The following is a 14,505-nucleotide window of genomic DNA, read 5'->3' on the forward strand; positions in this document are numbered from 1 at the left end:
GGGAATCCTACAGTCTGCATCAGCTTGCGATATGGCTTTATGCTGTTTGATTCCGTCCCGCTAAGTATCTCTCGACAGGGCGTGGGTTTCCTGGGGCTCTCTGAGGTATCGTCAGGACGGCATTCCTTGTCAGAGTGCACTGGGAGGGGCGGTCATGGGTCTGTGATGCTAGGGATGTGTGTGGTGTGAAGGGAAGGCCTCCTGGTTAGGGTCTGCAGCAGGTGTGAGAGGGCCCGGGCTTCCTTTGGAGGGGCTGTGAGGGAAGGTGCCACCAACTCCCCTGCAGCCCAGGCCAGGAGGGTGCTTCTGGCTGGGGTGAGGAGGAGGGCTCTGCTTTTCCTGTATGTAGATAATAAGAATACACGGGAGGACAGATTTGGGTTATTAATAATTTAAAAAACCTTTCCAGTTATTTGTCAATTTTAGATAGCACATTTCATGGCCAGCATGGGGATAAACAAACAAACAAACATTCAGGTAAGGGACAGTAACATACCTCTGCTCCCTGGGCCCTTTCCAGCCTCCTATCTTCTATAACCCAAACCACAGTCTGCGAACTTGACACATTATTGCCATTTCACAGATAAGTAAAGTGAGAGTCAGAAACCCTTAAGTAACTTGCCCAAATCCACACCACTAGTAAGTGGTACAACTGGGCTTTGAACCCAGGTTTCTGTCTGTCTGTCTCTCTCTTCCACATTACCTTACCTACCACGTGCAAATGCTGTGGTCTCGGTATATAAATTCAGCAAATACTTATTGAATGCCAACATGTGCAGAAGGTTCTCACAGAGAGTCTCTCATTCAACCCTAACCAGAACCCTAGGAGGAAAGTATTTTTAACCCTTGTTATAGAAGAAGAAAGATACCCAAAGTTAAGTGACTTGCTCAAGATCACCAGCTGAGGAGTAAAGACGCTGGTGGGTTTTGAACCCAGAGCTCTTGTTAAGTCTAGTGTCCCTCTGCATGGTACCACAAATACTAAGATTTTGGCCTACAGTGCAGAATATCACTTAGGGAGCCTTTGAATAGATGGTGGGGCTCAGTACCGGGTGTGCATGGTGTCATCTGATCTTTACAGTAACCTCAGGGGATAGCTACTAAATCCATCCTTCTTCGATCACAGTAGAGGAAACCGAGGCTTAGAGAAGTTAAGTGACCTGCCCAAGGGTCAAACTCAGGAAGTGGCAGAGCTAACAAGACTTTACAGTGTTCGGGAAACAAGTTATTCACTGTCAGGCTACTTTTTATTTTGATTAGAAAGTATGTCAAATTTCTTTGTCTCTTGTTCCCCTGAGTTTTCTGATAGCCACTAGCTACTGAACTTGGTCTGGTCTGGAATATTTTGCCAATAAACTGAATGCATTAACAGGAGGCGTGAATGGGCGCTAGGAGAAATGGTGCATTATTTGGAGCTCAGTCAGCTGTGTAGAATATGGAATCTGAGCTTCAGTACCTCATCTGAGGGGCCTGAGGGGCGCTTATGCTGCACGGGGAACAGAAGACTAACCTAGACCATCATTCAGCATGAATATCAAGAATTAGATTTTCTCTTCATTTCATAAAAGAGAAGAAAAAAGAATAGGCTGCTATGGCCAGGTGATTACTGATGCACGGCTCGGTGGAGGACAGCCTGGGCGCACAGGCCGGAAACTGGACGAGAAGCTAAAGGAGCACAAGTTTGGGGGTGACTCGGGGGTGCTGGTGGAGTAGGTTAGTCCCTGTGGAGCATTGCTAGGCGCTTGAGAGGACGGAGCGGGAAGGGCTGGCCACCTGTCCTGGTTTCCCCAAGGCACCTGGAATGGAGGCCCCACCTACCTGTCAGGTTCATTTGTGGTCCTCTTCCCCACTACTGCATCCTGAGTCCACCCTGTTTCCCCAGAGGGCCTGATGTGATCTCTGTCCCTTGACTGTGCTGCACGCTCCACCTTGGGGAGCCCCTTCTCTCTCTACGTGCCTCCTACTGCCTGTCTACTCAGCCTCCAACCCAATGCAGGTCACCTTCTCCGTGTTGTCTTTTCTCCACCCCCAGCCAGGATGTGGGCTCCTCCCGTGGGCTCCTCCCGTGGGCTCCCATAGCCTCTCTCTGTTGTGTAAACCTGTAACCTGTCTGTGGCAGAGAGAATTCTAAGCTGTCCCCAAGACTCCTGCCATGCTCTGTGGGATCCCCTCACCTGAGTGTGGCTGGGATGTAGGAATATGATGGAACATCACTCGGTGATGATGACACATTGCAGACTGGAGAGATTCCCCTGCTGGCCCTGAAGTAAGCTGCCGCCATGCGAGGACCACATGGCCAAGCCCTAGGGTGGCCTCTAGGAGGTAAGAATGACCCTGGCCAATGGCCAACAAGGAAATGGGACCTCAGTCCTAGAACTGAATTCTGCCCCAAACTGGATGAGCTTAGAAGTGGGCCCTGACTCCCAGATGAGATGACAGCCCCTGCCAATACTGAGATTTCAGTCGTGAGACCGAGCAGGGAACCCTGCTAACACACATCCAGACTCCCGACCTGGGGAACTGTAAGATAATAAATGTGTTTTTGAGCTGCGAAGTCCATGCTAATTTGTTATATAACAATAGAAAACTAATACGCCGCCTGAGCCCTGAGTATACTACATACTCCTTGAAGGCAGGAATAGGGTCTTGTAAATATTCCCAGCCCCACAAAAAACAGGTACACGTTGTAACAGACAAGTAATATTTGCTGAAAGATCACATGAATTTTGGAGATAAGAAATCTGAGGCCACAGGAAGGAAAAGCCTTGCTTGAGGTCACACAACAGGTCAAGGACAGTTGACCTAGTGCTAGAATCTCTGCTTTTCCCTTTCCCCTTTGTCTCATGTTGTCTTTCCTTTCTACCTGTTATGTATGGTCAGCAAAGTTCTCTGCTGTGCACAGGGGTCCTGGAGGCTGGTGAGTCTCCAGGAAACCACTAGTGAAAGAAGCCGTTTAATACTGTGAGGAGTCAGTTGGTAACAGCGGTAGAAGTTAGAGAGCAAGGAACCGGCTTCCTCATGGACCATTCAGCCATATGCAGCCTGAATCATCCCAGATGTCTCCAGGTACGAGGTCTGCCTACTCCCCAGAACCCCTTGACCACTATGTGTGAACTTTTCATGCCTGGTGCTTGTTCTTTCATTTGTTTGTACATTCTTCAGTCATTCGTGACTAACAACAACCAACTGTTATCGAACATGTAAGGGTGCCAGGTTCTGTTCTCAGAACTTTACAGGCATTCTCTCATTTACTCCTGGGAAGGACCCCATGGGATTGCATCCGCAGGCGGCACCAGCATCTCTGAGGCAGCTCAGAGACAGAGTAAGTCGAACTCCTTCCTAACTGTGGGAGGTGAGGGGGATGACATGAAGGAAGCTGGGGCAAGGGCAGCCACAGTGGGCCATGTGTAAATCAAAGAGGAAGCTGGTGAGTGGTGGTGGGAAAGGGAACACACAGGACAGGAGGCATAGAAAAGTGTGGCCCTGAGTGAGTGATCTCAGGGCTTTGAAGTCAACCACATCCCGGCAGCCAGAAAGATGATTAAAAAAAAACAACACAAGTTAGATCAAATAACTCTGTATAAATTTCTTCAATAACTTCTCAACACATTTAGAATCAAGTCCAGGTATTTTATGAGTCTCTAATGTTCTGTCTTCTTACTCTCAGGCCCTCACTTCTCCATGCCCTGTTATGCTACAGCTGCACTGGTCTTCCATCAGGTTTTGGAATGTGCAAGGCTCTTCCCACCACAGGGCCTTTGCATCTCCTATTTCACCCACTTGGAAAACGCTTTCTCAGCACCTTGTATGCCTGACCCCTTTTCTCATCCTCTAGGTCTCTGAAGAAATGTTCCATCTTAGAAAAGACCCTGACCTTACCACCTAAAGAAGGTCCCTCACTTGTCATTTTCATGATCTATCCCAGTTCCTTCAAAGCACTTGCCACAATTAGAATCACTTCACCTAGCTGTTTATTGTTGTTTATACAGTAGCCCCCAGTTCTCAACTCTGGTTGTACACTGCAAACTTAAAACAACGCTAGGTCTCCACCCCATACATATTTCTACTGAACTAACTGGTTTGCAATGAATCCTGGACAGGAACTGGTTTTGAAAGCTCCCCAGGTGACTCAATCTGTCCCCAGCCAGGGCTGAGAGCCAGGGCATCAGACCGTGAGCCACGTGAGAGCGGGAGTCATGTCAGTGCTGCCTGTCAGGGCTTGACGAATCTTTGTGGCATCAGTACATGTAGAAGGAGATGAACTGTGGTTCCAGTCTATGTGTCTCCCTTGAATGCACCCCATTTTCTTTGAGGTAACAGAAGTAGAGCTCCACACTCAGAATCAATCCTTCCCTCCATCCTCAAAACCAGCACCTTCACAGAAAGACGAGAGCCTCTGGTGTTCAGTGCAGAGGGAGCGAGACACAGCCCTGCTGTACCAGGCTCACCATTCCCAGCCCGCAGGCCACCTCTCCCTTCTCCATCTGACCAGGTGACCACCTGGGAGGGGTCTGTGGTGCAGGGCGGGGCCCGTCTGCCCTACCTGTCCATGGAGAGCTGGGCGACCAGGGTGACGTCCGTGTTGTCCGAGGCGGGCTCATACTCGTAGTGCAAGAAGTACAGGTGCGTGCGGTGGACGGTGAAGCGCTCCCGCCGGAACTCGTAACACAGGTCGTCCTCGTCCAGCTCGGAGAGCTGCTTCTGGAGCTGAAAGGGAGGAGAGGGCGCTTGGGGACAAGAAAGAAAGCCCGAGGGAACCCCGGAGCCCGTCCCTCGTGCCCTGCCCTCCCCCGACTCCGTCACCACTGGGCGTTGTTGCTGGTCAAACACAGAAAGACAAGGCCGCTGTTTTGATTTTCCTCTGCATTTTGATTTCAGAAAGGCAACGATGAAGGGCAGCTCGCCCTCTGAGCAATGAGCCCCTCTGCACGCAGGATGAGGGCGGTGATCAGGGACACGTGGTTACCAACCACCAACGCCCTTACAAACAATCTTTTCCTGGATGACCTAGCACACAACGTTTACAAATAACAGGGGGTCAACTGTCGCAGAGAAGGGGAGTGACCGCGGACGGAGCGGCACCTCTGCGTGTGCTGGGGGGGGGGGGCCGTCCGCCAGTGCTTCTGGGGGGGGGGGGCGTCCGCCAGTGCTTCCGGGGGGGCCCTCCCCCAGCGCTTCCGGTCTCCCCCAGCACTTCCGTGGCGGGGGGTGGGGGCGTCCCCCAGCGCTTCCGGGGGGGGGGGCTCCCCCAACGCTTCCGGTCTCCGTCTCTGCCCAGGAAGGCGAGACAGAGCCAAAATGCTTTTCCTTTTTAAGCACAGTCTCAGAGCTGTCTTTTCTTTTCCTTCTCTTTTTTCCTCACTCTCTGACAGTCTAAGTTGGTGAATCTATGTGTAGACGTTCTCTGTCTGGCTCTACTCTGGTTCCTTCCCACTCCATTCATAAGAGGGTGAGCTGCAGACCTACGTTCATGCAGCTGCACAGATGCCCGGCGCCGCTGGCTCAGATGCCTGCCACACAACCGTCTCGTGTAAACCCCTCAATAACCCCACCAGGCAGGTGCCACAATGCCTGTTTTATAGATGAAGAGCTGCGAAGAAAAAGCAAACAAACTTTGGTAGTGACAGAGATGAGATCAGTGGACGTGTGGTAGCGGAGTGACCAGGCCGGGAAGATGCGGGAGAGCTGCTTGTCAGGGGATGGAAACGTTCCATGTCATGATTACCTGGGCGTACAGTTGAGAGGATACGACACACTGAGCAGTGAGCATGGGCAGATTTATCATAGGCAAATGGTATTCCAAACAATTAAAAAAAATTTTTTGCCGAAAGTCACACAGCTGGTTCCAACATTTTCTTTGTTGCACCCTCCTATCCATCACACGAGGACATATAGTTAAAATAGGAATTAAAACTTACATAGCTAGAGCTACCAACCTGGCTGAAAGTCATAGAGCACTTCTCCAACAAGAAGATATGTATATATCTCTAAACCTATAGTGTAGTAACTAACCAGAAAATATATTAACTCTCTTCTATAAAACCTTGTGTCAGTTAAGACCATTGCCCTGATAGATTAAGCTCTGGCCTTATTTCTCAAGACATGAGCTCTGCAGATGATTCCCAATTCTTCCCCCATCCCCAGATCCCCAGCCTTGGTCATGTGACTTCCACTATCACTTACTAAAGAGGCAGAGCCTACTTCCCTAACACTTGAATCTGGGTTGGACTTATGACTTGCTTTGGTGGACCAATCAGAAGCAATGTTGCCTCAGTCCCGAGGAAGCAGGGCCTCCTGGGGGAGTGCGTGGTCCCACACCTTCACCAGTGCCACAAGGATATACCTGGGCTGGCCAGGCAGAGGTGAGACACGTGGGCAGAGCACAGTCTCTCCAGCTGCCCCAGACATGGGAGCTAGCCCAGCCAGGATCAGAAGAGCTGTCTCAGCAAACACTTCTCATATACCACTGAGGTGTCTGGGTTTGGAGCCATAGAGAACTCATAAAGATGCCATGGGCATTTCATGTGAGGGGCTCTTTTTATTATGTGAGCCTGTCCCACATATCAGGGGATGGTAGCCTCTTGAGCCTCAGCCCACGAAATGCTCGTAGCACTCTCCAGATGGTCATGTCCAACTCCAAGAGCACCCATGTATTCCCAAATGATGCTGAGATGCAGAGATTTGTGAGACACTTGCAGCTATCTAAAACTTTTAATTGCTATAAAAGATGCCATTAGGGAAACTCTGGCTTTTCAAGTTTGATTCGCTGTCCTCGTCTATTTGAAGATTGCCTCTCTCTCACCAAGAGTGTAAGACCAGGACAATGGAATTCTCATCCCATCGAAGATCCTACAAACTGAGTGACCCGTACTTACCTGCAGGATTAAACCCAGGCCCTTGCTGACAATCGCAAACTCTCTCTTTCTGACCCATTGCTTCCTACATACTCTGCACTTGCACAAGTGGTCTCCTCTCTGATCCCCAATTCTGCCTTTCCCTCCTCACCTGCATGACTTTGCACACGTTCTTCCCTCTGCCATGCCCTCCCTCTCCTCACACACTCTTCTCCATGTGGGGCATCTCCACATAGGTGGCATCTCCTATGTGGGACCTTTGCTGGCACCTCTGCCAGGTAGACTGGTCCACTTCCCCTCTGTGCTCCAATAGCACTCAACTGCATTAAAGCACTTGTCAGCCTGAACTGCGATTATTTAAAGGCAACTTCCCTGGCGAGGCTGTGACACTGTCCCATGGCGCCCAGCATCATGCCTCATGCATGACAGGTGTTCACAGTTCCTGTGTTGCTTGCACAAGACCTATTTGCTGCACACAAAAGACTGTCATCACGGCGACATTAATGCCTGGACTTCTAAGTTTCCTTCCATATCGTTAATGTTATGCATAGAAGGTGATCCTTCTTAAGCCATCATCTGCTCCAGTGTTAGCTGTTGAAGGTTGGTGGTATCTAAAAAGGTTCTGGACACCAAACGGGCATGCGCTGGACTCCGTGCATAGTGCTCAGGGCACGTGATTCCCTTTCTGCGAGCCTCCCATGGGGCTTGTGCAGACTCGTCAGACAGTTGAGAAAGCAGGTCACCTGGGGAGGTCAAACCTGGGTCTGCGTCCCTCCATTGCCAGCTGCCTCCCTAGGGGAGATGCTGGTCAACAGCTGTAGCATAGCTGCTGAGGGGACTGGGTCTATCCCACTCCCGCCTTTATGATCTCAGGTGAGCGGGAGAACTGCTAAGCCTTCTGAGCTTCTGTTTTCATCGGTGAAATGGGGAAAATAGTAGCTGCCCCAGGAGATTGTGGGAGCATTCCAGGGGATTCTGCATATAGAGTGTAGACATCATTTATTATCATAATTGCTATTTTCACAGTTTGGAAAGGGAGACATTTAGGTGCCTGAAGACACCTGGGTGGGTGCTTTCTGTCCTCACACATCACCTGAAGGAGATGCCAAGGGTGTGGAGGGTGGGGAGGCCGGGGCTGGACGAGCCAGAGCCCCTCTGTTTCATGAACTTGAGAAACAGTCCCCATGCCTTTCTCCTTAAAGAACTCAAATATGCCTGGAAACCATGATGCTGTCTCCCAGGAAGACACCTAGCCAGCTGATACCCTCCTCCCCATTCTCACCCACGCTGCAACAGGACACAGCGGTCATTTCCTTTCAGAGAATAAATATCTGCAGAGCTCCCCGCAAGAGCAAGGCTGCTTGCTTTCTGTTGCATCGTGTTTCTTGCTGAGAGGAGAGGGACTATTTGAGGATGGGTGTGGCTGGGCGGGGCCAGGCTCATGGGCATCCAGCAGAGGTCTTCCTTTGATGAGGATTCAAAGAAGGAAATAATCATTTAAGAAAGAAAATTAGACCAGAACACAAAAAAACGCATGTGTGTACAGCGTTTCTCGTCCCCTCTGTGCATACACAGGCACGCGCCCTTGAGTTGGGGGGAAACGACATTCCAAGGTAAATGGCCCCGAGAGCCACCTTCTGAGACACACCCATCCAGTGGAGTCCTAAAGGCTGGAGCTCTAGTCCATACATCTCTGAATCCCCTGGACCAGGAGCATCTAGAACATCTTGTGTGCTCAAGAAGCCTGTACCAGATGCACTCGTAGACACTGCATATTTAGAAAAGGAACAATGAGCAATGACAGTCCTCCCAGAACCTGGTATGGGGTGGTGGTAGTGGGGAGGAAGTCTATCAATAAGCCTAGGGGCTAAGCAGCCGGCATCTGGGAACTTCATGGCACCAAAGATGTGGTTCGGTAGCATCTACACCCCAAAGTCACTTGTGGCCATCCTCGTACTTGAGGGGCAGGGTCCGGGGATACTGTTGTCTACACCACACCAGGCACTGTGGAAAGCACATCAGGTGTGAAGTCAGCCATGCAATGTCAGAACCTATGGGACCCTGGACCCACCAGGCTCTTTCCTTGAGCTTTCCTGTATTTTCAACACGGTGGACTGCATCTTTGCTGAGCTAATATGGACCATGCACCTGCTATGTGCCAGGCGCAGTGCCCATTTAGATGCATTGCTCTATTGAGTGAATCCTTCAGCATACATCCCTGTTTTACCATGAAGGAAACTGAGGCTCCGAGCGTTTCAGTAATCCGCCAGTTACACAGCTAGAGAGAAGCGGCCTGGACTGAGAATCCAGTCTTGACAAACCACAGGCCTTTTCACAACACAATTACCTCTCTCTCTGGGGGATGGATGTGAGGACCAATGAGCGGGTGGCAGACACAGCACTCTGTGAGCAAAGCAGGTCATAAAAATGCATATGCAGAATGATCCTAACGTAATTGGCCCCAAGACCCTAAGAAAAAAAGACAAACAAAAAAACCACAAGAAAAATAGACCAAAGGGAACACATTACTATGTTAACAAAGCTTTTCCTTGAGTGGTGGCTTTGCAGATGCCTATTATTGGCATCTTTCTACTCTTCTGTATTTAACTAATTCTCTGCAATTTTCTTAAAGGAGCAAATAACAGTGCTTTGTAAACTGTACTACAAAGTGCTACACAAACCTGAGCAGTGCTATTATGATTACATCATGTACCTTTCCATATTCTCATCCAGGACTGGTGGCTGAGGTTATCGCAACGGGGAGACTGAGCAGATTCAAAACCGCATCCTGGCCTGACCAGGCGGTGGCGCAGTGGATAGAGCGTCGGACTGGGATGCGGAGGACCCAGGTTCAAGACCCCGAGGTCGCCAGCTTGAGCGCGGGCTCATCTGGTTTGAGCAAAGCTCACCAGCTTGGACCCAAGGTCGCTGGCTCGAGCAAGGGGTTACTCGGTCTGCTGTAGGCCCATGGTCAAGGCACATATGAGAAAGCAATCAATGAACAACTAAGGTGTCACAACAAAAAACTATGATTGATGCTTCTCATCTCTCTCCGTTCCTGTCTGTCTGTCCCTATCTATCCCTCTCTCTGACTCTCTCTCTGTCTCTGTAAAACAAACAAACAAACAAACAAACCTGCATCCTTTTTTAAAAAAAATGTTTTCCTAAATTGAATTTTAGAGAAAGTAAGAAAGAGAGAGCGAGATTTGTTCCGCTTATTGATGCACTCATTGGTTGATTCTTGTACATGCCTTGACCGGGAATGCCTCCTTGTCACTCAGCGTCCTAGTAAGTTCTCCAGGGAGGGGCTGAGCTGCAGGGAGGGCTTTCATTAACAACAGGACCTGAATGCTTCAGCACTCCACACCCTGGCTACAGGGGGAGGCAGGGGGCTCCTGACAAGCAAGTCACAGAATCAAAAAGACAGATTTCTCCAGAGATACAATGCATTTGCTAAATTGCTTCTCTGGGCAGCCAGCTGAGGTAAAGGGAGATTTGGGCTCCAGGAAAATGCCCTTTAAGGAGTTTGCATTTATTCTTCCTGTCGTTAAGGACAGTGGCCTAGACTGACCTCTGAGCTGCCACTGCTCACAGCTGAAGATTCTGAGGGGGTTGAAAGGCTCTGGCCGAAGGGACTTCTGTTCAAAGATAGGAAAAATCAGAGAGAGAAATTACAGGGATAACTAGAAAGTGAGACTGATCCTCCCTCCGACACTCATTTGTGACCTCGCGCAAGTCATTTTGCCACTCTATAACAAGGTAAGGAGTTTGGGCTTCACAAAATACCTCTCAAGGATCATGCGGTCACCAGGCCAGGTAACGTGCTGACAACATCGCAGGCACATTCTCATTTAATGCTCACCCCGACTCAGTGGGTGAGGGAACACTGCCAGTCCTGTCTTATACATGAAGACGTTTATCACCTGACAGGTTCAGCCCCTTGTTCAAGGTCACACGACGAGGGAACCAAGCAGCTGAGATTTCCTCCAGCTGTATGTTGTAGGCAATCAAGTCACTACAGCGCCATGTCCATCTCTGCGGCTTTTGTAGTGCTAACGCTACATCAGGGGTCGGGAACCTTTTTGGCTGAGAGAGCCATGAACGCCACATATTTTTAAAAGTAATTCCATGAGAGCCATACAATATATTTAACACTAAATACAAGTAAATGTGTGCATTTTATGTAAGACCAACACTTTTAAAGTATAATAAGTCTCTGAATTGTTTTTAATAACGTTGTTATGCTGTTGCTAACCAATGATGAATAAAGTACTTCTTACCATTAATGCGACTTCTGGTGCGGCATGGTTTTGCTTGATGGCTTTGTAGTCTAGTTAATACGTGGTGAGGTTAAGCTTCATGCAGGCATTGAGACTCCCATCTGTTAAACGTGATTGTAAGTTGGTCTTAACGTTCTTTAGATGTGAGAAAGACTGCTCACATGCATACGTGGAGCCAAACATTGTCAGTACAGCAATACTCACATGCTGCAGTGTGTGGTATGTGACGGGAAGCGCGGTCCAAGTTTGACAATCAGCTGGTCTGCAGGTTGAAGTTTTTTCATTTCTCCCCACTTGTGTTTGCTTGCCAACTCTGCTTGCTGTCGTGCAAGTCTTTCCAAATCTTCATTCAGTGACTTGAACTTATTCACCCACATGTCTGAGGCCTTCAGGTCAGCAGTTTGTAGCTCAAAATCTCTGACGGAGACACCAGGGATGTAACTCAGTTCAGCGTTGTCCACTGCACACTCATGTGGATGGGTGATGAACTTAAAAAGACGAGTGCACTCACGAAATTCTCCAAAGTGCGGTTTGAATGACTGCAGGAGATTAGATGTGAAGCCCGCTAGCTGCTGGAGATCAAGATGTTGAGCAGGGTCACTTGCTGTACATGCATCTTTAAACTCCCCCAGTTTTCAAAGTGTAGTAAACGACCTGTTTCAATGTCAGCGATGAAGAGTTCCAGCTTGTTTTCAAATGCAAACACTACTTGTTGAAGGGATAAAACTGTATTTCCAACGCCTTGCATTTTCACATTGAGCTGGTTCAGATGTGCAGTCATGTCCATGAGATAGTAGAACTTCAGGAGCCACTCAGTGTTAGCTAACTCAGAATGCTCGACGTTTTTCATTTCAAGAAAAGTCTGGATTTCGCTCAGACAAGCCGCGAAACGCTGAGCAAGACCTTCCCTCTTGACAATCAACGCACATTGCTGTGCAGAGGCAGACCAGGATGATTATTCCCAACTTCATCCAGCAGTGTTTTAAACTGGCAACCATTTAAAGCTCGGGCAACAATAAAGTCGACCACCCCAATGACCAGCGACATCACCTCACCAAGCTGCTCGCCACACATCTGAGCACAAAGCGTCTCCTGATGTAGGATGCAGTGAAAACTTAGGATGGGTCTCTTTTTATGTTCATGAAAAAGCGCTACGAATCCTGTTTTTCCCCACCATGCACGGAGCAACATCCAAAATAAGTACACACCAAAATAAGTTTATCCATCAGTAGATTCTTTTCTTTAGCAAACTCAGTGAAAGACTTGAATAAATCCTCCCCTCTTGTTGTCTCTTTTATAGGCAAAACAGCAAGACTTTCCTCACGTAGTGTATCACCGACAGCATACCTTGCAATCACATTGAACTGGAAAAAATAGCTTATGTCTGTTGACTCATCCAAAGAGAGAGAAAAGAATGGTGCAGCATTTATGTCCTTCACTTGCGTTACCTCAATTTGATTTGCCATCATGATGGTACAATCGTGAACAGTTCTTGTCGACAGAGGCATGTCTTTTATTTGTTTGATTATCTTGTCTTTATCCGAAAAGTCGTCAAAAAGTTCATTGGCAACATCAAGCATGAATGTTTTGGCATACTCCCCATCTGTGAATGGCTTTCCCGTTTCTCACAATTGCTAAAGCACCAGCAAAGCTAGCTGAATTCTAGTCACCTTGTTGGGCCCAAACACAGAGTTGCTGTTGACTAGCTTGCACTCTGCACAGTAGCTCTTGACATGCTTTCTTCCTGCTGTCCCCGCTGGATATTTTGATGCAAATGTAGTATGGCATGTGTCGAAGTGCCGCTTTATATTTGACTGTTTCATCGATGCAATTTTATCATTGCATATTAGACACACTGCAGAACCTGCTCTCTCCACAAAGGCGAATTCCTCTGTCTGTTCCTGCTGAAAGGTACGATACTCCTCCTTTTTTTCTATTAGCCATCTTCTTCACCAAAAGGGTTTCTGCAATTAGCTAGCTGACTACTTGATTAAAAGGAGGGAAATTTACTTCCTGACCTCACAACGACCCATGTACGTTAGGCATTATCCAATAAAAATTTGGTGTTGTCCTGGAGGACAGCTGTGATTGGCTCCAGCCACCAGCAACCATGAACATGAGCGGTAGGAAATGAATGGATTGTAATACACGAGAATGTTTTATATTTTTAACATTATTTTTTTTTATTAAAGATTTGTCTACGAGCCAGATGCAGCAATCAAAAGAGCCACATCTGGCTCGTGAGCCATAGGTTCCCGACCTCTGTGCTAGATGGTTCTGGACTGCAGAGGGCTTAATGCATGTACTCCCCATGGAGGCAGAGACCTGCTGTGCTCTCCCGATATGCACGTTCTCTCTTCCTGGGGCACAGGCAGGCTGTGTTTCCGACCTTCCTTCGGTTTTGGGTAATTGTGAGGCCAAGCTCTGGTCAGTAGAATATGGCAGTCTGGCTGCTACTGGAACCACACTCAAGGCTGTCTCATGCACAATCCTCACAGTCAGCCAGAGCAAGAGCATGCAAGGCAGGAGTCCAAGGCCCCACAGAGGGCAGAGACACAAGAGAGACGGAGCCTGGGAGCCTGGAGAAAAGCCATCAGCCAATCAGGAATCACCTATGTGGACTTTACGCAAGTCACAGATTTCTAGCACGCTAGAAATACAATTCTAGATTATCCCATTTTATAATTGCTCATGTTCCCTTAACTAATGCTTTCGAACAACAAATGGAAACATCTGGAGGGCAAAACAAGACTCAATAATGGTCAAGGTGCTCTCACTTTTCAGTGGCCCTGACATCCATCCCTTCACCTGCTCTTCCCTGTGGCCGCATGAAGCAAGCAGACAGAGAAGAATGGGGCAGCAGGAGTTTGCTCAGAGAGCCTGGGGCTCTCACTCACACCTCTGGAAGCCTGTGTCAGGCCCTCACCAGTGGTTTCCACGAGGTCATTCAGTTTTATTAAGCCAAACAGGTAGAGAAAGATTACGGGCTTGCTGGCTGCCTGCTGTGTGTATTAATCAACAAACTTACAGGAACCCAAAACATTTTTTTTCTCAACCACAGGCCACGTTCATTCTTTTGTTGATGGAGAGGTCTGTTCAGTGGAAGTTCATAGAGAGTATGCCCAGCTCTGACCTCAGCTCTGCAGGAAATAAAGGAAAAAAAGGCCTAGTCTCTATCCTGGTTATCAGTATTGATTTGTCCCTCATACACAGTGAATAGGTCCTTATTTTACGCCAAGCCTGGTACTAAAAATGGGGAAGGAACCCCAGTTTTTATACTTAAACTTCGTATAGTCTGGGTGGGGGAAACAAAGCAAGTTAGCAATTATAATACAGAGTATTTATAATGCAAACAAAACTTAATTTGGGGA

General features: G+C 48.4%; 1 protein-coding gene across 10 annotated transcripts in view; it reads right to left on the minus strand.

Annotated features, from left to right (window-relative positions):
- LARGE1 (LARGE xylosyl- and glucuronyltransferase 1) overlaps positions 1 to 14,505 on the minus strand; it is a 556,826-nt gene that overhangs the window by 27,166 nt on the left and 515,155 nt on the right. For all 10 annotated transcript variants that reach the window (XM_066358245.1, XM_066358239.1, XM_066358243.1 and 7 more), the window contains one exon: positions 4,544 to 4,707. In XM_066358245.1, coding sequence (XP_066214342.1) covers positions 4,544 to 4,707 — 164 coding nt within the window. The remainder of the gene's footprint in view (positions 1 to 4,543; positions 4,708 to 14,505) is intronic.

Source organism: Saccopteryx leptura, chromosome 1 (assembly GCF_036850995.1).
Source record: "Saccopteryx leptura isolate mSacLep1 chromosome 1, mSacLep1_pri_phased_curated, whole genome shotgun sequence".
In the NCBI taxonomy this organism is placed as follows: Eukaryota; Metazoa; Chordata; class Mammalia; order Chiroptera; family Emballonuridae; genus Saccopteryx; species Saccopteryx leptura.